General features: G+C 37.6%; 1 protein-coding gene across 2 annotated transcripts in view; it reads left to right on the top strand.

Moving 5' to 3' along the window:
* Positions 1-22,731, top strand: part of LOC141504764 (KAT8 regulatory NSL complex subunit 3) — a 160,515-nt gene extending 137,784 nt beyond the window's left edge. The window contains exons 16-20 of one of the 2 annotated variants that reach the window (XM_074210030.1): positions 2,795-2,903; positions 6,344-6,480; positions 7,586-7,676; positions 16,479-16,569; positions 18,849-18,930. In XM_074210030.1, coding sequence (XP_074066131.1) covers positions 2,795-2,903; positions 6,344-6,480; positions 7,586-7,676; positions 16,479-16,569; position 18,849 — 429 coding nt within the window. In that variant the 3' untranslated portion in view covers positions 18,850-18,930. Of the gene's footprint in view, positions 1-2,794; positions 2,904-6,343; positions 6,481-7,585; positions 7,677-16,478; positions 16,570-18,848 lie in introns of both variants that reach the window. The other variant, XM_074210029.1, reaches the window with a different exon arrangement.
* The last annotated feature ends 830 nt before the right edge of the window (positions 22,732-23,561 follow it).

Genomic DNA, 23,561 nt, shown 5'->3' with positions numbered 1-23,561 from the left:
CATATTTTTTCCTTCTCCAATCTCTATGCTTCACCTAAGTCCTGTATTTATAGATCAAACCTTCTGTTCAGCTCTGGTCATTCCTACAGGAACATTTGAAATTCCCCTGGTTCATTGAAAGTCCATCTTTTTCCCTGGAAGAGGACATTCAGTTTGGCTGGGTAGTTGATTCTCAGTTGCATTCTAAGCTCTTTTGCCTGCCGGTATATTATATTCCAAACCCTACGAGCTTCCAAATGTAGTTGCTGCTAAGTCCTGTGAGATCCTGATTGCAGCTCCACGGTATTTGAATTGTGTCCTTCTGGTTGCTTGTAATATTTTCTCTTTGACTTGGGAGTTCTGGAACTTGGCTATAATATTCCTGGGGGTTGGTTTTTTGGGATCTCTTTCTCAGGAGGATTGGTGGATTCTCTCCATTTCTATTTTGCCCTCTGCTTCTAGGATATCAGGGCAATTTTCCTGTAGTAATTCTTTGGAAATGATGTCAAGGCTCTTTTCCTGATCATGACTTTCAGTTATTCCAATAATTTTTAAATTATCTTTCCTAAATCTGTTTTCCATATCAGTTGTTTTTTCAATGAGATGTTTCACATTTTCTTCTAATTTTTCATTCTTTTGGTTTTGAAGTATTGAGTCCTGATTTCTTGTAAATTCAGCAATCTCCTTGAGTTCTGTTCTTTTTCTGAAGTATTTATTTTTCTCAGAGAGCTTTCTTATTTCTTTTTCCATCTGGCCAATTCTGCTTTTTAAAGCATTCTTCTCCTCAATAACTTTTTGAACTGTTTTATCCATTTGACCTAAGCTAGGTTTTAGCATGCTATTTTCTTTAACATTTTTTTGGATTTCCTTGACTAGGCTGCTGACTTCATTTTCATGTTTTTCCTGCATCTCTCTCATTTCTTTTCCCAATTTTTCTTCTATCTCCCTCATTTGTTTTTCAAAGTCTTTTTTTTTAGCTCTGTCATGGCCTGAGCCCAATTTCTGTTTTTCTTGGAGTCTTTAGATGCAGGAGCTTGTGCTTCCTCATCTTCAGACTGAGTATTTTGATCCTTCTTGGGCTCATAGGCAAAATATTTCTCAATGGCATTCCTCTTTTTTCCTCTGCTTGTTCATTTTACCAGCCTAAGCCTGTTTTTTGGGGTGCTTCCTGAGCTTTTGGGACACTCCCACAAGGGTCTCAGTGTGTGAGGCTCTGTCCTCTGTCCTCCCTCCTGGTCTGTGAATGACCATAAGCACCCCCCTCTGCCACAGGGCTGAAGTGGTGGGGGGGCCCTGCTGTTCTATGGGGGGGCCTAGACTGTAAGCAGGATCTGAATGTTGTCAGAACCCCAGCCTTCTGTTCCAGGGGCAAAGGACAGAACCCTTCTGTCTCTCTTCACTCCCCTCCCTGGGTTCAATGGGCTCATGCCCTGGGGGCTCTTGCTTACTGGCTCTGCCTGCTTCTGTTTCCTGGATCTGGACTGCCTTGGCCACGCTGCTGTGCTTTTTGCTGCTTGTTGTGTGCTCTGAGGGCTGGGCTTCACGTGCTCACTCTGGCAGAGGTCCCCCCCTGTTCCCCCAAGTTGTGCCTGATGCTCCCCAGAGTGTAGATCAGGAAACTCTCCTGCTTCTTTTGCTGTGGCGGGCCACCCCTCTGGCGGGCTGCCCCTCCAACCCCAGGGAGCAGAGCCTTTCTGCTCTTTTCCAGGTTACCTTGAGTAGGAGAACTGCCTCACTGGGTCCCTCTGTGGGTTCTGTCTCTCAAAAATTTAGTTAGAGTCCTTAGTTTATAAGTTATGAGAGAGCACCTAAGACATGATCCTCTCTTGTTGCCATCTTGGCTCTGCCCCCTCTAAAAGTCTAATTTTGAAAGGACCTCTCATGATGCTTGTTGTATTTTGGAGGAGCAATGATGGCTTTGACTCTGTGATGTGTTACTTATAGTTGATGTGCTACTGGCCAGGTCCTTTTATTACTCTAAACATCAGTTTCCTCATCTCTTAATAAATATTTTATTCATTTTTCCAACTACATACAATGGTAGTTTTTACTAACCATTTTTTTTGCAAGACTTGGAGTTTTACAATTTTTTTGCCTCCCTCCCTTCCCTCTCCCCTGCCCTGACCAAAAGCAATCTGATACAGGCTTTACATCTGTAACCATGGTAAACATAGATCAAAATTGAATGAGCTGTGAGAGAAGAATCAGATCCAAATGGAAGAAAGAAAACATCTGAAATAACAAAATTACATAATACATAAGACAACTTTTAAAAAATTGAAAATAATAAGCTGAAACTTCACAGTTTCTTCTCTAGATCTGTATGGTATTTTTCCATCACAGGTCTTTTAAAATTGTCTTTGATCATTCTGCTGCTAAAATGAGCAAGTCCATCATGATTGATCATGACCCCATGTTGTTAGTGTGTACAGTATTCTTCGGTTCTACTCATTTCACTCAGCATCAATTCATGCAAGTCTTTCCAGGTTTTTCTGAAATCTCATCCCTCATGATTTCTAACAGAACAGTATTGTTCCATCACATACATATACCACAATTTGTTCAACTATTCCCCAATTGATGAGTATCCTCTCAATCTCGAATTCTTTATCACCATGAAAAGAGCGGCTATGAATATTTTTGTACATGTAAGGTTTTTATCCCTTTTCATCCTCATTTCTTTAAATAAAGTGGTTAAACTAGTTGACCTCTGAGGACCCTTCCAAATCTTGACTTTTGATCTTAAGGAAGATGATGTCTAGCACTTGGTTGAATGTATGATTTATTCATGTTTTCTGAACCTTAATTTTCATAGATAAATGCTATCTTGGGAGGCCTGGAAGGACACATTCTCAGAAAAAAGAAAAAAATATATGAATCCCTCTGCAACTCTGTTCAGAATGATTTGAAGATATGTTATGAAGGTAAAAGCTTGTGGGAGCCTAGTGTTCTTTTGTGCTTTTTTTTTTCCATCAACTACCCCAAGATTAAATTTCTATCTCCTTCCCAGATCACCATGACAGCTTATTTCACAAATAAGGACCATTTAGAAAGAGGAAGAAATTAACAGATGAATCATCTATCTTGTCTTTTGGTCCTGCTTAATTGCCTTTCTAATTTTAAGAAAATTTTTCACAAGAACTGTAACTAGGTTGCTTGAATTTAGGGGGGCATTGAAGGCATCTTCAGTCCTTCAGCAGGATAGGAATGACAACATAGCACCTATTTTCCAAGAACAATTTGAATAGTAGGCTAAAAGATGACAGTCTTCCAAGTATTCCTTTTCTTCCTACAAATGAGCCTATCCTTTTTTTTTTAGGTTTTTTTTTTTTTTTTTTTGCAAGGCAAATGTGGTTAAGTGGCTTGCCCAAGGCCACATAGCTAGGTAATTATTAAGTGTGTGAGACCGGATTTGAACCCAGGTACTCCTGACTCCAAGACTGGTGCTTTATCCACTACGCCACCTAGCCACCTCCTGTAATGAGCCTATCCTTGATGTGGTAATTTGTGATACTTGTCTTGAACAAAATAATTCCTAGTAATTCTCTATTTATGCATGATCTTGCTCTGCTGATATTATGCTTGCCTTTCCCACAGTTTTGTGCTTTAATTATTTAAAACACAGTAATTTAAATGTAAACAGCAGGTTACCCACCACTTGAGAAGTGATGCCAGCAAATTTAGCAATAGAAGCACTTTTCATCTACATACCCCACCATGTAGAGTAGGTGAAATTGATGTTCCTTCATCTCTCTCCTCTCCATCCTCTAGGCGCTGGTTTAAGGCATGATCTATCTCTTTTACTCTTTAAAAAATTTTTTAAATTTATGAAGTAAAACAAACATTTCTATAACATTAATAGAATAATAAAAAGGTGATTACTCATGAAATTATAAATCTATTATATATAAATTGATATTCCTTTTAAATATATAATTTACCATCTGTATTTTTTCCTTTTTTTTTCTTTTCCCTTTCCCCATCTTGATATTTCCTTTTTTTTTTATTCCTTCTGTTTCTTACCTGAGAGTGGGGTAGGGAAAGTAGATAATATTGCAAATAGAGTTATCTGCCAACTTAGACTTAATGATCTTAGTTTGTGAGAGTTTTAGTCTGACAAGGGACCCAGTTCCTCAGAGGTTTTCATCTCTGCAAAGTTAGAAAACTTCAAAGTAGATATTAAAAAATTCGTAAGATTCTGAGCTCCCAGATAATCTTTTTGATTACCAGGCTAGAAAATTTTTAGCTAGTTGAATTTGGTGTAATCAATTATCCACAGCTTTCCACATCATCCCTCTCTCTCCTTATCTCATTCTTTGTAACAAGCACACAAACTTAGAATACACTTATAATGATCTCTCTTTCTAGAAAGCAATTATTAAAAAAGGGGGGGGACAAAATACCAAATACCAGTGAAATATTTAGCAATAAGCCATATTGCCTATTTCATATCTAAATAAAACAGAAATGAGATAAATTGATATTTATTCTTGTGGTTTCTCAAGTAGGCATAATTGTCTGTTCCTACCAGTCAAGTGGCTTAAAGCTCAAACTCAAGTAGAAAAGAGAACTGCTGAGGGCTGTATATTGACTTAGAAAACCACATATTAACCTTATCTATATTCTATTATAGTTTCATTTATTTTGTAAATATTTCCTGATTGCATTTTAATCTGATTCTGACTGAACTAGGAAATATTGTAAGTCCCAATGTGTCCCATAGACCCTGGGTTTGACAATTATAGCTCCCACTGTCATCCTTCACTCTCTCCAACTTTCCTCTCCCCTCTCCAGAGGGAATTAAAAACTGCTGTTGTAACAGAAAGCTCTGTTCTCCAGTTCTGAACTTGTGATAGCACACAAATCTCTTCCTGAGTTGGAAAGAAATATAACCCTCAAGGTCTTTAGTAACCTAGATCCATTTACAAAGCAGATAGTTTTTTTTAAGCAGGCAATGGGGTTAAATGATTTGCCCAAGGTCACACAGACAATTATTGTGTCTGAAGTTGGATTTGAACTCAGGTCCTCCTGACTCCAGGGCCGGTGCTCTATCCACTGCGCCACCTGGCTGCCCCTAATTTTCAATTTTTTAATAAAGTTATCTCCCTCCCACCTTTCCCTCCCCCACCTTAAAGATAGCAAGTAATACATTTACAATTGTGTTAACATATTTTAATATTAATTACTCTGTGAAAGAAGAATTAGAACAAAAGGGAAATCATAGAAGGAAAAACCAAAAAATTTTAAAAAGTGAAAATAGTGTGCATTTATTTGCCTTCAGATTCTATAGTTCTTTTTCTAGATGGGGATAGCATTTTCCATCACAGATCTTTTAGAATTGTCTTTGATCACTGTATGACTAAGAAATACTAAGTCTATCAGTTGATCACACAATATTGCTGTTAAAAGTGTTCTTGTTCTGATCACTTCACTCAGTATTAGTTCAATCTTTCCAAGTTTTTCTGAAGCCTGCCTGCTCATTTCTTATAGAATAATAATATTACATCACATTCTTGTACCATTACTTGTTCAGCCATTCTCCAATTGATGGGCATCCCCTTATTTTCCAATTCTTTGCTACTACCAAAAAAGCTGCACTGAATATTTTTATACATGTGGGTCTTTCCCCTTTATCTGTGATCTCTTTGGAATATAGACTCAGTAGTACTATTGTTGGATCAAAGGGCATACACAGTTTTATTGCCCTTTGGACATAATTCTACATTGTTCTCTAGAATGTTTGTGTCAGTTCACAACTTCACTCACTGTCCATTAGTGTCCTAGTTTTCCCATATCCCCTCCAACATCGATTATTTCCATTTTCTGTCATATTAGTCAATTTGAGGTGGTACCACAGAGTTGTTTTAATTTGTATACCTCTAATAGTGACTTAGAGCATTTTTTCATATGTATATGGATAGCCTTAATTTCTTCACCTGAAAACTTTTGGTTCATATCCTTTGACCATTTATCAATTTTGGAAAGTAGCTAGTCTTAAGCCTTGCCAGAATAACTATTATAAAAGTTAAAAAAATGAAAAGGACTAAATTTGTCTTAATTATGAAAAGAATATTTCTCAGCCCTTCCTATTATAGGACCAGATTGAGTGAGATTATCAATAAATTTTTATTAACCTTGTATAATGTGTCAGACTGTTAAGTGCTAAGGATCCTGATTAATCTGACTCTTGCTATTAACAAAGATTCCCTTGGTGACTATCATTATACAAATAACAAATTATGATCCCCTCTATTTTATAATCTATTTTTACTGTCATAGAAACAGTATTTTTTCTCTAACACACAAGACAACCCATAAATACTTTCTTCTTCTGGTATATAACTGTGGTTATTATTTTTACTAGAAGCAGCACATATAACTGGCCAGAAAGCTTGTGAGCGAATGAAAGATGCAGTCAGAAGAGGTGTGGACAGACAAGTGGTTGAAGGTTTATTTGAAAGAGCACAAGAAAAGATGAAGAATCAATTCCAGCAATTGAAGGTATTCCATCCTAATTCTGGGGAAGTGGGAGAGTGAAAGGTTGATATTTTGGCCTGAATAGCTTCCAAGAGCAAATTTCCATGGTACCTGATCTCTTCTCTCATTGCCACCACAACCATGTTTTGAGTGTTCTTGTGACAATAATCTCAGGAACATAACTCATCAACCCTGCTTACTTACCTGGCTCTTTTTAAATGATGACTCTAGGCACATCCTAAGGTAGAATAGAAGTTAGTCTGTGTATAATGATCACAAGCATTTGGCTACCAATTATTATTGTAGATAGCACAGGTATTATAGAGTCTAGCCTTGTCATTCATTCAGCACACATTCTTTCAACATACATTCATTAAGCTCCTATTCTATGCCAGACACTGTGCTAATTGCATATAGGAGTCTGGCTTGTCCAACATGCATTTATTCAATAAGCACTTATTTATTTATTTTTCAGTGGGCATTTTTTAAGTGCCTGCTGTGTCCTAGATGAGCATGTAGGTGGGTAGAGCACCAGACCTGGAGTCAGGAAGGCTCCTCTTCCTGAGTTCAAATCTGGCCACAGATACTTACTAGTTGTGTGACCCTGGGCAAGTCACTTAACCCTGTCTGCCCCTGTTTCTGTAAAATAAGCTAGAAAAGGAAATGGCAAACCACTCTGCTATCTTTGTCAAGAAAACCTCATAAAGTGTCACAAAAAGTCAGACATGAATGAAATGATTAAAAAACAACTGTAGTAGGAACAGTATTAATTGCTTGAGGTAGAAATACAAATATGAAATTATTTTCACCCTCTAGGAATTTATATTCTCTTGGCTTTAAGACATCATTCTTAATAGTTGTTTTCCACCTCAGACAATATCCTGGACCTACCTAGTTTCAGTAGATTTCCTTCAGTAACCTACACCTTTCTTAGTCTGGGAAGTTCCATTTACTCTACATTTTTGAGGATCCACTTCTGAATGGACCATGACTTTTATAGACATTAAAAGGTTTACCAGGTGCCAGTCAGCACATTCATCCTCATGTCTAGAAATGGAGACAGATCATCTGGAAGGCTTTCCTTCCCTTTGAACAGAAATTTTCTAACAGAATGCTCCATATCCCTTAGAATGGAATCATAGAAAAAGTGAAGGGAAGTGTGTCCACCATGTTGATCCTTGCTTCGCCCAGAGGAGAAAGCCTCTACAAGGAGCTATCAGGTAAAGACATGGAATTTTCTAAAAATGGGTGATCCTCCCACCCAAGGGTGTTCTAATAAATGTTTTAGCAACTCCAGGGGTAGGTATATAGAATATGCATTAGAATTTAATCTAATCATTTGAGTCTAAACAAACAATAGATCAAGCCCTGATTTGTAATTATTTGCTGATTCCTTAGGTGTCAATGCTTACAATGGAATGGAGAGTTGACTTTAGCATACTCTTGCCTCTTTGGGGCACACCTAGCTCTGTAGTGTCTTCCTTAAGTGAAAGGTAGAAGAAACTGTCATTTAGGTAGTGCTGTAAAGTTTACAAAATACTGTATACTCATTATCTTCATCTGCTCTACATAACAACCCTATAATACAGGTGCTGTTATTTTAGAGATTTTAAAGATTTCATTTTAGAGATCAATTAAGGAGTATTTATATTAAATGCCTATTATATTACAAGTACAAATATGAAATGATCCCTACTTACAATTAGCCTACATTCTAATGTGGGGAGGGGGAAACAAAACTGTATATAAAAATACATATGGGGGCAATTAGGTGGCACAGTGGATAGATCTGAGCTCAAACACTTGATATTAGCTGTGTGATCTTGGACAAGTCCCTTAACCCCATTTCTTCACAAAAATAAAAAATGCATGGAGCATCATGGGAAAGTCTATACACACATACACACACACATACATACACACAGAGAGACTACTGGGGGGGGGAGTCCACTAACAGTTTGGGGATCAGGAAAGGTTTCATGCAGAAGATGGTTTTTAATTAAGTAGGGGGGGAAAGAAAGGGGGAAATAGGAGGGAGTGTATTTCAGTTATGGAGAACTGAGAAAAATGCAGAAAAATTAAGTGACTTGTCCAGGATCACACAGTTACTCTGAGATGGAATTCAAACCAAAGTCAACTACTCCAATTATAACTCCATTGTGATTGGTATAAAATTCAAAATCCTCTGGGGCAGTTGGTTGATATAGTAGACTTGATCCTACTTGCCTCAGTTTCCTCTGCTGTAAAATGATGGACAAGGAAATGACAAACCACTCTAGTGGTATCTTTGTCAAGGAAATCCCAAATGGGATCACAAAGAGTTGGGCAGTTCTGAAAAACAATAAAACAAAATCCTCTGACTTTTAAAGCTCCTCATAAGTATTGTTTGGCTGAGGATCTCTGGCAGTTTGGGGTACAGATTTCTGGAGTTGGGTTTGCCCTAATAAGATACTAGAAACCTAAATTTAGCATCCAGAATGTCCTTGGCCTTAAATTGAGTCCTAATGTCAATCCCCATTGAATAATTCTTATATATGCAGATAAGGATGACAAGCCTTGTCAGAGATGAGATCAGAATGGTTCAGTATTGGACCCACTTTAGTCTCTTAGGAGGGAAAAAAAAGTGAGGGAGAAGGATGAAAGAAGATTTAACAATGTGTGTGTGTGTGTGTGTGTGTGTGTGTGTGTGTGTGTGTGTGTGTGTGTGTGTGTGAAGAGAGAGAGAGAGAGAGAGAGAGAGAGAGAGAGAGAGAGAGAGAGAGAGAGAGAGAGAGAGAGAGAATATACCAGGGAGAGGGAGGAGGGAGGAGGGAGGAAGAGATAGAGGGAGAATGAAGGAGGGGTGGGAGGAAAATAGGGGGTGGAGTGGGAGGAAGGTGATGCGGTGTATAGAGCACCAACCCTGGTGTCAGGAGGACTCGAGTTCAAATTTGTTCTCAGTCACTTGACACTAGCTGGGTGACCCTGAGCAAGTCACTTAACTCTGCCTAGAAAAAAAAATTAGTGTGTGTGAATGGTCTGTGTCATCTATGAAGTAGACAATACAAGAATTATTCTTTCATTTTTGTATATATTTATTCAGTATCACAAAAGGTAGTAACAAAGTTGGGACTAGAACCCAAATGACTCCACATCTCATGGTCTATTACTATTTCTCATAATCAGTAATTCATTCAATCAACAAGCACCAGTGATGAACCAGGGATACAAATACAAAAGTGAGATAGTCCCTGCCCTCAAGGAGCTTACATTTTATATAAATTTTTTACAGTTCAGAGAAATAGAATAAAGGAAATTCAAAGTTGGTTCAGAAATTAACTGCCTTAGGGGCAGCTAGGTGGCGCAGTGGAACTGAGTTCAAATCCAACCTCAGGCACTTAATTGCCCAGTGGTGTTAAAACTGCCTTGATGTTACATTTAAGAGGTGACAAAGGAATTCTTGCAGTCTGAGCCTTTTTTGCCTTCTTGATAGGTGGGGTCACTTCAGGTCCAAAGTCTGGTTCCTCACTTTTGTGGACTTTGGAACTTGACAAGTTCTCGCAGAAGCAAACAGGCACGTGAAGGATTGATTCATTAAAGCTAAACTCACTGCAAACAGATTCATTCAGTCAAATTCCCATCTTATCAGCTGTTTCTCAGTGTAAATTAATACAAACAAACTGGAATACAGCTGTTGTCTGGTCAATGCTTACTCTTTCTGGCAGGAGAGATTTCCTGGGAACCAAATGAATTAGAAGGTTGCTTGGTGAGTTGAGTTAAAGTCCAGGAAATTGGATGCTTTTAAGGGATAATAAACCCTTAAAAACATAGCCTACAATCCATAGTCTGATGGCTTGTTCTCCCATGTACAGTTATACCAGCTGTGCACATTTCATTAGGGCACTTCCTACCCTCTGCCCTCACCCTTATAGTAGAGAATTAATGTGTGCATATGTGGGAAATGAACAAGTGAGAGTTACCTGGCCTGTGGAAACGAAGCAGACATCATACCAAGGCAGTAAGGAATCAGATGACTAATTGGTAGCACAGTTAAGGACAAAAATTTATGAGCTGCCAGGTGCAATCCAATAGGTGGAAACATATGAGATGAGTTTAGGAATGATGAGTCCAACTCCAAGCTTGATAGATCTAGTTCATACAAAACAATAATGGGAAAATAACATGAAGGGAATAATTTGGTAATTATTGCAAAAAATCAACTTGAGGCAGATATGGTGGTGGGTGGAAGTCATATCCCCTTCCTACTCTTGCTGAAGGAAATGACTCAGGGATGCAGATCTATAAATGGTTCTTTCCTACCTGATTCTTTTTCTTATCAGGTATACAACAACAAACTAATACTTACGAAGCACTTAATTTACTTCACCCTGTTTGCGATAAGAGATGATTAGGTTGCCCTGGATTCAAACCCTTGCTAGGTCAGGGATTCTTTTTTTTTTAGTTGGTTTTTTTTTTTGGCAAGGCAAATGGGGTTAAGTGGCTTGCCCAAGGCCACACAGCTAGGTAATTATTAAGTGTCTGAGACCGGATTTGAACCCAGGTACTCCTGACTTCAAGGCCAGTGGATTATCCACTGCGCCACCTAGCCACCCCTAGGTCAGGGATTCCTCAACTTTTTTGTACCATGAATTCCTTTGGCAGCCTCATGAAACCCATAGAACCCTTCTAAGAATGTTTTTAAATGTATAAAAATACATAGAATTACTAAGGAACTACTAAGATGCAATATTTTTTCCTCCATCCAAGTTCATATACCTCTTAGGGGCTAATATGCCCCATTCTAAGAATCTTTGTCCTAGATTAAAACTATCATCAGTGAATTTCTTTGTCTCTCAACAGATAGGTAACTCCCTCCCTACCAGGAGCTTTTGAGTCTTCTCCACTACCATGCTTAGGTATTGTTGGGGAGGGACTGGGTAATTGGTAGAGCCCTCATGAGAAAGTCATGCTCTGAGCTGGCCCCCGTGGGTGGAGATGCTTATGGTCAGGGAAAATCAACCCCACCCACTCCCCCAAAGGGAGGGATGTGTGTATGTGTGTGAAAAATGTTGCTTATGGGTTCCAGTTCTTCCTCTGGCTCATTTAAGAGATGTTATCATAGTAATATTGGTTAGAAATGAGAGTATGAGAAATTGGTGCCTGGGGCAAAAGAACTATAATTATGATGAGGTGGTTTGTGAGTTGGTACAGTGTGAAAGGAGTCGTTGGGAGAAAAGATCTGTTTTCTCTGGGAGAGAGAGAGGGAGGGTCCAGGAAACATGGAGTTCCATGACATAAGATTCTTACCCTCTTCTTTTCATCAGTTTTCCATAGAGGGTCTGTGGCATTTCAGAGAACTTCCTTTCATTCTTTTGAAATTCTATAGTTTTCAGTAGGTTTTAGATGGTTCATCTGTCATAGCTTATCCTTGTCATGTGACAAGTCCACCCCAATTCCAAGTCATGCATGTTTTACATGTTTAACAAGAGTTAAATATTTCCCATGCAAATCATTGTTACGAAAGTGCAGTACTCTACTTTCACCCACCATATATGTCTTTCCATTGCTGTCTAGATCATCTGCCATTCTGATTCTTTGGAGAATATAATACCAGTGGGAAAAGCTAGTGTTAAAAAGATGGTGTTGTTTTTTTTTCATCAGGAAGTGGCTTTGGATCATTAAAAATATTGCACAATTTCCCAAATGGGATCCAGCCTGATTTCCTCCTACTATTAAATGTTGGACTCAGTTCATGTTCCATCTGCAGTGCCTATTCAATAGAAATGTACTGGAATGGCTAGGTGGCATAGTGGATAAAGCACCAGCCTTGGAGTCAAATCCTGGGTTCAAATCCAGTCTCAGACACTTAATAATTACCTAGCTGTGTGGCCTTGGGCAAGCCACTTAACCCCATTTGCCTTGCAAAAACCTGAAAAAAAAAAATGTACTGGTGGACTACTTCAATAGGCTGTCCATCCCACTGCATGTAACAACAACATAGATTCCTCATCAGCTTTATCCTTTCTGTATATATGTAGATCTCAATGAGAAGATTGTACAGTGTTCTGAGGCTTGTTGTTAATGGCATAAGGCTCCCTGTCAACAGGAGCATCTGGAGAAGCTCTTCCCTAGGGAATCCCTCTTCTGTTGAACTTGATGCAGGACATCCTCCAAGATGCTGGTGAATGCCTCTGGTCGGTCCATGTCTCCCTGTTGAATAATGTTCTTGACAATCATAATCAATGGATGATTTAACAGAATCATTTCAATAGTCCCATATGTCTTGGAATTTTTTTTAATGATCTTAACATAGAAATGGAACATTATTGGAGTAAACCCTTTCAAGTAGAGGTGTCAAATATGTGGTCCATAGGGTCTGAACCAGATTAAAATGTATGGGAAACATTTTTAAAATTTTAAATATTTGATTTATTTGCTTTTCCAACTACATGCAATAGTAGTTTTCACCAATCATTTTTTTGGCAAGGTTTTGAGTTTTACATTTTTCTCCCTCCTCCCTTCCCTCCTCTCTTCCCTGACACAAAACAATTGAATATAGGTTCTACTTGTGTAACTATACTAAACATGCATTCATATTAATCATGTTGTTAAAGAAGAATCAAAAGAAAAAAATTAGAGAAAAAATGACATAATATGACAACTTTTAAAAATTGAAGATAGTAAGTTCTGGTCTGCATTTACATTCCACAGTTCCTTCTCTGAATATGGATGGTATTTTCCATCACAAATCTTGATCATCACCCAAGTTGTTGTTAGCTTATTTTAGTTAGCATCAGTTCATGCAAGTCTTTCCAGGCTTTTCTGTGGTCTGTCCCTCATGATTTCTTATGGAACAATATTGTTCCATCACATTCATATACCACAATTTGTTGTCATTCCTCAATTGATGGATATTCCCTCAATTTCCAATTCCTTACCACTATGAAAAGAATTGCTATGAATATTTTTGTACATGTGGGATTTTTACCCTTTTTGGTGAACTCTTCAGGATACAGACCTAGTTCAGTTGTGGTGTTCTGGATCAAAGAGTATGCAATTTTATTGCATATGCTTTGGACATAATTGGGAAATATTTTAAAAAATAAATAGAAATACAATAAAACAAAGATAATATTACATTTTAAGCTTAATTTGTAGCTCACAAAGATCCTTATGTACAGATTAGTGGGTCCTGTTTCTATTTAAATTTAATGGCATTGATTTAAAACTTCTTTTTTACTCTGCCAAATAATTTTTTTCTCTAGAAATGAACAAATTATATATACAGTGGCTTCTTGCATTCCCTACATTTTCCAATCCTTTGTAAGAATGTGTAGATATATAATCCTGAAGAAAACCATCTGTAAAAGTCTGCATGTTTCCTTCTTACATTTTCAGCAAGGATAGTCTCAGTCCATGCATATATACTTCTCACAAAGAATTTATAAGCAAAGAATAATAAATCAAATATTGACTGTGATAAATGAGGCACATGAATATGGTTGTATATATTAGCAAATAATCTCCACTTTTTTAAAAACAGTATCAAATTTGAAAATGAGAATTATAAAAAATATTCATACTAGAATTATATTCAAAGGAAATTATTATAAGGGGGAAATGATTTATTTCTGCAAAAATATCTCTAGAAGCATAAATAAAGTGTTAGATATTGATAAATTCTCAAAAATTTAACTTAATTATGGTATATTAATATAATTACCATTTTGTCATGATATAAACAATCAATCAGCATGAATTTAATAAGAAAGGCAACATGGCAGAGTGGAGAAAAAACCAGCTTTCCTTAATATTAGGAAGATCTAGGTTCACATCCTTCCTTCAAAGTGTATTGTGGCTGTGTAGCCCCATCAGGTCACAACCTAATTATGATGACTCTTGTATTTAACTACTTTGTGTTCAATTCTGGGCATCTCATCTTTGAGAAACTAGAGTGTTCAAGTTCCTGAAGAACTTGATCAGATGATAAAAAAAATAGAGAACTTGTGAAATGAATATCAATGGAAGGAAATGGAGAATCTTAGCTGGAGAAAAGAATACTTGGGGTGGGAAAGGATTGAGATGAAAGGACAGACAGCTCTATGGGTGGTAGATTCTGTGGCTGTTTGACTCTAGAGGGTGGTGCTAGAATCAATGGATGAAAATTACAGAAAGAGATTTAAACAAAATGTAGGGGAAAGCTTCTAAATAATTGGAGCTTAATCTAAAAATAGAATGTGCTGCCTCAGGAGGTAGTAGGTTCCTCATCATTCAAGATTTTCAAATAGGTATTTCAAGATCATTTGTTAGGGATATTATAAAGGACTCATTTTGTTTGAAGAAAGTAGTAAGTGTTCTGTCCCACAAGGCAATGTTTCTGCCTGTTGTAGTTGATGTGTCTTCAAGTCCTTTCTTGGGGTGCTCTATTGGTGAAAGCCAGCAGGTGGCACTTGAAGGTTGAACTTCCTACTGTATGTGTACAGAAAGTTAGCAAACCAGTCCAGCCTTCTGTGTACTTCTGTATTTTATGTTTTAAATCTAAGCCAATGGATAAATTCCAACAATAACTATCAATACTCTTGATTTGTTCCCTGACCATTATAGATTCCAATCTTGCTTCCCTTCTCTGTGTAGCTCCCAAAGAATTTCCTCAATCAACATATAGACAAAATGCTTTTACCATAGGGAAAAAAGAAAATAAGGCATTGTAATATGTTCCAAAGTGGTGGACCAAAGTTGATCCCAGCATAGTTGACTTGTCCACTGACTTGACCCAGGATTCTTTGCTTTTGTATAGGGAGGAAGTATGAACGATCCATCAGGACTTTCTTAGTGGATAGGCATTACCAAGTATTCTTGATATTAAAATTACCAGGGGAAGGGGGAAGCCCTTTGACTTTGTACCATCTCTTCCCACCATCACACATGGGCAGTGAAAATCATTAGTCAAGTAAAACCTATAGTCTTACACTTTAACCACTGGCCCTGGGAAAATTATTATTAAGGCTGGGAATTTCCCATGTGGGCCACTTCCTTTCTTGACTTCAGCTCCCAAAATGTTTTTGATATGCTTGGAAGTTTGAGAGTGAATCAGCTATTTAGTACTTTCATGGGCTAGTTTTGTGAAATTCTATCCTTACCTCCCCACCCTGGTTGCTCAAGTTGTTAGATGCTTGAAAACTCTCCAGTATTATGGCTTCACTTTAGAAAGATTGAACTAAAATGAACACTGCAAAATACTGTGTCTGTCTTTGAAAAGTTCTTCCAGTTTAGGTATGATATCAGCAAGATCTTTGGCAATTGTGCCAAAACTATGCCAGCTTATACTTGAATTTGTCTTTAATACCTAAAGAACAAAAATATAGAGGGGAAAAAAACCATATAGCTCTCATCTTCTGCAACAAAGATTACAGTTATTTGAATTCTTCAACTTGTGAAGGGAAGGAATTAAAATGTGTAAAATTAAAGGAAAAATTTTATAGACATGAGAAATTGGGTATATAGATCAGTAGTTGATGTATTTTTGGTTTGTTTAATAATATTGAAGAACTTTTCCATCCTTTTAAGTTATGTTGAAAATTCATCCCTCTGTTTGGCAAGTAAAACATTTCATAGCCTGGTTCCAGTCTACTTTTCTAGACTTGTTCCACATTATTCCCCTTCATCCTCTCTACAATTCAACCAAATTCCTCTCCCTGTTGTTCCTCATATACAACATTCTGTTTCCTGTATCCATACCTTTGCTTAAGCTGCCTATGTAGGATGAATTCTTTCTTATCTCTGAGCAGTTGGGTGCTACATTTGATAGAGTGCTGGTCCTAGAGTCAGGGAGACCCGAGTTCAAATTTGGTTTCAGATATTTACTAGCTATGTAACCCTAGGCAAGCCACTTAAGATCTATTTGCTTCAGTTTTTTCAACTGTAAAATGGCACCCACCTGTGAAGATTAAATGAGTTAATATTTATTAAAGTACTTAGCAGAGTTTCTGGACCATAGTAATAAATTAATAAATGTTTGTTTCTTCCCTTTCTTTGCTTCTTAGGATCCCTACTCCTTTCAGTGCTCAGCCCAAGAATCATCTACTACAAGAGACCCCTGCCTAGTAGTGACTCCTGTAATTTTATGTTAACCTGGTATATACTTTTTATTTGCCTACAGATATATAGGTTATTTCACCTGAGAAAATATAAGTTTCTTGAGAACAGGGACTATATCACTTTTGTCTTTGAATCTCCTGCACCTAGGTTAGTGCTGGTCATTTAACAAATGCTTATTGATAGACTGATCCCTAGGTGCCTTGAAAATCATACAATTTCCAGTTTCTTCTGGAAAAAATACTGATTTGAAATCAAAAGACTTGGGTTCAATACTGACTTTTTCCCTTATTAACTTGTTACTGTGGGCAAGTCTTATTAATAGTTATTATAAGTGATAATAATAATAATAATTATAATTATAATAATGAGAACTCTTTGGCTCATTTTACCTTCTCCCACGACTCAGACCTTGGGAACTTCTGATTTTGGCTTATGCGTTCCTTCTGGGTTCTCCTGCAGGCCCCTGAAAATACTCTAGGCTAAAAGTAAGCAATAAACAAAGAACAAGGCATGGAAAAATCAGAAAAGGGACTCATTACCAAACCCCATTAGAGAGGAAATAGATAGAGCTTCACAATACTAACTAGTCGATTCTCCAGCTCACGTGTTGTTGAGACTGGATGCTGTCAACTTTCCTTTCATTTCCTCTGGGATCTTCATTGCCTCAGACTCCAATGTCTGTGCTGCTTACATCTCTCATTGCTCATGACCACTTTTCCACATGACGTTTATTTCCTTGTGGTCATGTTCCCCTATAAGTCCCTGATCAGAGCTTTTGCTTACTCAGACGCATGTGTCGTTGACTCCTCTTCAGACCAATGTAACCAGAAGGAAAGGAAAGGAAGAAGCAGAGTCATTTTCTTTTGACAGGTTTTTCCCTGATGTTGTGTTTTTAATGAAATCAGTTACCAATGTTAGGCCAGGTAGACCAGGATCTGTTGGCTATTATTATTTTTACTGCTCCTGAAACCTTCTTTGAGAAACCTTTATGTTGGTCAGAAAACCACTAGTGGCTTTCTCATGTTCTGGGATAAGGAGTTCATAGATAGATATGAAACTCATGTTCTTTTTTCCTCATTCAACTCCAAAGATGCTGCTACATTTGCATCATGGCCCTAAAGTTTATTTCTTTTGATTTGTATTTAATTTTATTTGAATTTAATTCTCATATGTCAATCTAAAGCAATTATTCTACTCTCCCATTATTCTACAATTACCTCAAGAAGTCAGTCAGGAAGTCATTCAACAGGCCTTTATTAAGTGCTTACTATATTCTTCCTATGTAGCAGTCACTGTGGAGACAAAGAAAGACAAAAACATGGAGCTCAAAATTTAATGGAGGAGACGATATGTAATTAACTATGTTCTCCTAAGCTCAATTCAACATAATATCTTTGAGAAGTAATCTCAGAGAACTCTCTTCAGAACTCCTGCCTGCTCCTCTGGTATGATTCTTGTCCATATATTCTCCCATATTAAGTGCCACAGAGACATTCCTCCCCATGTGTTAGGGCCTTCTTTATTCTCTCTGGTCATCATAAGGATTCCAATGGATCCGACAGGTTTTCCATCAGTTATCCTTGCTCCCTCCATGTGACTAGCTTAAATTCCCTCTCAATCATTCTTAGGTGAAATTCTTTGCTTCAGTTCTCCCATCTAATTTTTTTATTCATGATTTATCACAACATACTCTTATGTAAGGATGCAAAATTAAAGACAATTCCATTATGTTAAACCATGCAATTGCTATATGCAATTGCTATGTTTCTAAAGACAGAATATGATTCAAAGTATGACTAAATCCATGGAGGAGGAGTTAACAGATGAAGAGCTAGGAACCCTGGCTTATATAATTGACTCATTGTGAATTATCAAGTTGAGAATATTGAAAATTGAATGAATAATAGGCATAAGCTTCAAACAGCGAAAAGTATATTGGATTTGGACTCAGAATAGATGTTTTCAAATCCTTTCACCTTACAGATGAGGGAATAGGACTCAAGAATGTTTAGACTAGAGAAGATAAGCCCTGGGAGATGACAAGTATCATGGATTTAGAGTTTAGATTTTAGGGAACTCAGAATCATCTAGTCCAACCTCATTCTACAGATGAAGAAATAGCCTTGTACAAGTTAAGTGACTTGGTCATGGTTATACAATTAGTAAGTATAAGAGCCAGGATTTTCAAAATCCTACAATACAATAGCCAGAAATGAACCAGTATATTCATTCCTTCATACATGTTCTTTGTGGTCATCTGTGACAAAATTAAACTCTGAAAATACCTAACTCTCATATGTTCTGTTCTTTTGTAGATGTCAAGAGCGAATACAGAGAAATGGAAAAGTTGTATAAGAGCCTAAGAGAAATTGCAGAGAATGCTGTGATGAGGAGGGGAATGCAAGAGTTTCTCATGAAAGTATCACCTAGAAAAACTGGCTCTCCAAAAAACTCAACTCTTGTCCTTTGTGATTAGGCTGCAGGATTTAGAAATCGAGGCTGAAACAAAAGAAACATTGATTTTTGTATACTGAAATATCAGAACAGAACTTTTCCGACTTCCAGTCAAGATATCTTTTGACCATTGGGATAATCTGGGATGTCTTTGTTCTCTGATGAACATGATTTTGTTTTGAGTCTGTAACTAAACCAGATGTCCTGCATCCCTGTGGATAGGGTGCAACTTCTGGTATCCGCTCTTTGTTCCACCTTTGACATTGGCAGATGTTGGGTAAGGATGATCAAGCACCAGTGAAAAAGAGTCAAGGTTGTATGATAAGATGGGGACTGACCTGAGTATTGTGGGGAGCAGAGTTCTGCTCCTAGCTTTGTCACTGATGAACTTAGGGAAATCTTCACTTGGGGGCAACCACTGAAATTTAAAGTCCTGAACTGATTAAGTTATCCTCAGGATACTTTCCAGCTCTGACCTACAACTATCCCAAAATTCCTCCCCTCAGTGCTTTATGTTATTCTCCTTCTATAAAGGTTCTTATCTACCTCACCAGGGTGGGTGAGGAACCTGATTATAAAGTTCTTTTTTAAATAAACATAGCTGTGAAAGACTAGATGACTCTTTTTACTGAGGCCCTGGAAAACTGTGTGGTTTAGCATCACATCTTAAGGGGATGGGTTGAAGAAATTGTCATTTTTAAGCCTGAAGAAGAGAATAGGGGGAGAATAGGGGTAGAGAATCGGGAGAGGGACATGATAGCAATCATCAAGGCTTCGGGTGTGAAAGAAAGATTAAACTTTTTTTCCTTGGCCTCAGCAAGTAGAATTAGGAATCACTTCTTAGAGCAAGTTGCAAAGAAACAAGTTTAGATTTCATGTCAGGAAAGACTTACTGAATTAGAACTGTCTGAAAGATTTGAAGACGATTGTCTTCAACCAAAACCTGGATGACAATTTGCTGCGTAGCTTAGAGCCAAGGATTCTTTCCTAGCCATGGCTAGACTAATGACTGCTAAGGTCTTTTCCAACTCTACAATTCTTGGAGGTTCTAGGTTGTTTTTGTTTCTGCCTCCAGGTCTTAGACAATAAACAAGTGATAGAGGCAGCATGGTACAAGAGAAAGAATGTTGGATTTTTACATTAGAAGGATTGAATTTGGATCAAGAGGACCTCGATTTAAATCTTGACTTTGCTCCTTGCTACTTGACTTTGGACAAATTACTTTATCTCTAAGGGTCTCAGTTTTCTCATCTGAAAAATAAAGATATTGGGCTAAATGACCTCTCAGGTATCTTCTGGCTCTAAATCTATGATTTTAAATATACTTTTGGGGGGTGGAGGAAGGTAAAACCATGGTTAAAATTTCTAGTATTTGATTTTGAAAAACAAAACCATCATTTTAAAGTCAAAAAATGCCTTGGGCTCCTACAGGCAGTCTTCTTATACATTGAAGTACAGGCATGTTCAGCCTCATGGTGGGATCTCATCAGCACATATTTCCTGGCAGTCAATGTTTTCCATATGCTGCTGAATCTGTGATGTTCTCTGCAGATGTTTGGCAGACTGGACTCTGAGAGCAATGTTTCAACCATTCACCTGACCTGCTTCACCTCTACTTTCATTGATAACCCCATGTGGATGAAGCCACTTGAAATTTATTTCTGTGGGAATAGTTCTTTGTGGGTAGGTAGAGGGAATAGATAAAGGGAGAAGGGGTGTGCTGTGTTAGGTTGGCCCCTATAACATTGGAAAACTTAAAGTGGCTAGCTCATTTACTCCACCAATCAAAGATTAATAAGCTCTATCCCAGGGAAGTTCCAACCAATTGGTCATTTATACTTTTTTTTAATCAATTACTCTTAATAGAATTGAACTAATATTTAGAGAATTGTAATTTTTATTGGGATGATAGGGCTAAGAGGTTTCTACCTTTGGAAAATATAAGGATAGGGGGAAAGGAAAATAAGAAAAGACAGTGTTCCCTAGAATTGTCTAGCCTTTGACTGCTGAGACCTTCATGTCCTTAATTGTTCCCAAGACTTCCTTTTCTATCATTATGTGTACTCACAGATTCCTCAACTTTGGAATAGTTCTGTGATTGCATTGAACTTTGAATGCTGAGGCAGCTAGGTAGTGCATTCTTATTTATGCAAGAAGGTTGGAAATGTAGGTAGGGAACAGATTGTAAATAGCTTCAACTGCCAAACAGAAGAATTTATTTTTGATCTTAGAGGTAAGAAGGAATCAGGAAATACACCCCTGAAGTGACATGATTATATGTGCACTTTTGGAAAAATTCTTTGGAAGCTGTGGTAGAGGATGGACTAGAGAAAGAAGAGACCTAGGCAGGGAAACCAATTGGGAGGTGATTACAATAGTTCTAGACATAAGGTGACTGATGGTCAGCTTCTTTAAAGAATGAAAAAGCATTTGTTAAATATTTGTTATGTCTTAGGCACTATGATCCAGATCTGGGGACAAAAAGCAAAATAGTCCTTGCTCTCAAGAATCTTTCATCCTGAAAGGAAGGACAATACATATGAAAGAATGGTGGTCAAAGAGGGATGTTTTGGTCAGGGAAATCACAGGAATGGTGAGTGGAATCATAGAGCAGTTGACTGGTATGTCTTTTTTAGGATTTGTGGGAAGGGTAGCTTAGAGGTACAGTGCATGAACCTGTTTGGGGAATGATGTGGTGGGTCCGGGTCAGGTTAAATATGATGAAGGTTCATCAATTCAAAGACCCTCAGGGTCCCAGGGCAGGTGCTATGGCGGGGCAGAGCAGGCAGCACAGGAATATAGCATGAAGAGGGTAGGAGAGCAAAGAAGTACCATTGACTAAATGGTCTGATTTCTTGTCCAAACCACTACAGTTAAAATAGTGGTCTATAAAATAACTTTATTTCCTTTTCTTGCCCTCATACATGGTACCAAATTAACTGATAGATTTGGATTAGGAAAGGCAGAGTAGTAGCTAGTATAGGATGAATGGGACTTTAGTCCAGGTGCCAATATCTGGCAGAGATGCCTCTTAGTATGTGGGAAGATGTTTCCTTTTGAGGAATATGAATTTTAGCTCCATCTCAATCGCTGTGCTAACTTAAATCATGATTTTTAAAGTTCTTATCACCATGATGCCCCTCTTTTGGACTTGGTTCCTCCCTTTCCTCCCTTTCCACCCCCTATGCAAAGCCTCATCAGTAGACTTTGACCTCTCCTGGATTAATGGCATCCAAAGTAGGATGTCTTTTGTTCTGCTCTTATCTCTATCCCAGGTGAAAATATTCTTTATTAGCTCTGTGGAGGCAGATCTGTCCAGCACTGACTTTTCAATAAAAGTTATTTCCATTTTTGTGTGAGTATGTGTGATTGGGTATCTGTTTTCAGAATAGCCTAAGGGAGATATCTGTTCTTAATCTCAATTTAGTTTTGAAATCCTGGTGAGTAGAGGTAGAAGATAAAAGGAAAGAGGCAGCAAACTTTGTTCAGAGGTTTCTCAATTGGTCAGGGAGACTGATGGATATGCTTACCCTAGTTAGCCAGATGAAGGCAGTCCCTTTTGGCACTTCCCTTTGCTCCTGCTTAAGGTGTTAAATGGAATGTTTATCTTGAATATTAAAGTTAGTTTGACTTCATCTTGTTTAGAGATCCCATTTTCTGATGCCAGTAAGGGTACTGGAGAATTCTTAGGGTATACATACAATTGGGGTGTCTACATAATTAGACATGGGTGATCTCTAGTCTATATGATGCCAAAACAAAATGACTGATTTCTATCAGTTCTTTATAATTGAAGTGGCATAATCCAATAGAATGTAAGCTTCCTGAGAGCAAGGACACTTGTTGGGGTTCTTTTTTTTGTCTTTGTGACTCTAGTATGTTTAATAACTTGTTTATTTCTTAATATCTATTTCAAGAATTTTTTGCTTATGCAATATTTGGGTTTTTTGTTGCTCTGAAGATGGATTATGAAACAATTACTTCGAAAAGATACTACAATTAACCAATCAACAAACATTTATTAAATATCTGACATACTCTTAAAAGTCTCTAACAGGCTAGGTAATATGTATACATAGAAACACAAACAAAATAATTTATTGGGGGATATATTAGCAATTGGGGGATGGTGAAAGGCTTCATGAAGGAAGTGGTATTTGATCAGAATTTTGAAGGAAATTAGAGATTTCAAAAAGTGCAGCTAAAGATGGAGTATTCCAGGAGTCTGGAAAAATGATATGGTGATAGGAGATGGAATGCCTTTTGGTGAAATTATAAAGTGTGAGAAGTTTTTATTTTGAGTCCAGTTGTCTGTGTCACTTGGGCTGTGTTAACATGAAATCAAAATAACTGATAGGTCTATCATTCCAAACAAAAATTATTCATCTCTTTCTTGTTTTTGGCTGCATTGAGCCAGACAACGGGGATGCAGAACTGATTGAATCAACCATTTTGTTTTAGCATCATACAGACCTGCAAGCACCATGTCTAGTTATATGGACCCTTCAACAAGTCTCCAACGTGACCATAGTTGGCATCAGAAAATGAGATCTCTGAACAAGATGAATTTGAAC

This window comes from Macrotis lagotis, chromosome 1, assembly GCF_037893015.1.
Source record: "Macrotis lagotis isolate mMagLag1 chromosome 1, bilby.v1.9.chrom.fasta, whole genome shotgun sequence".
NCBI classification, from domain to species: domain Eukaryota; kingdom Metazoa; phylum Chordata; class Mammalia; order Peramelemorphia; family Peramelidae; genus Macrotis; species Macrotis lagotis.
Note: the sequence above shows the minus strand (reverse complement) of the source record. Positions and strands in the feature narration are given on the sequence as shown.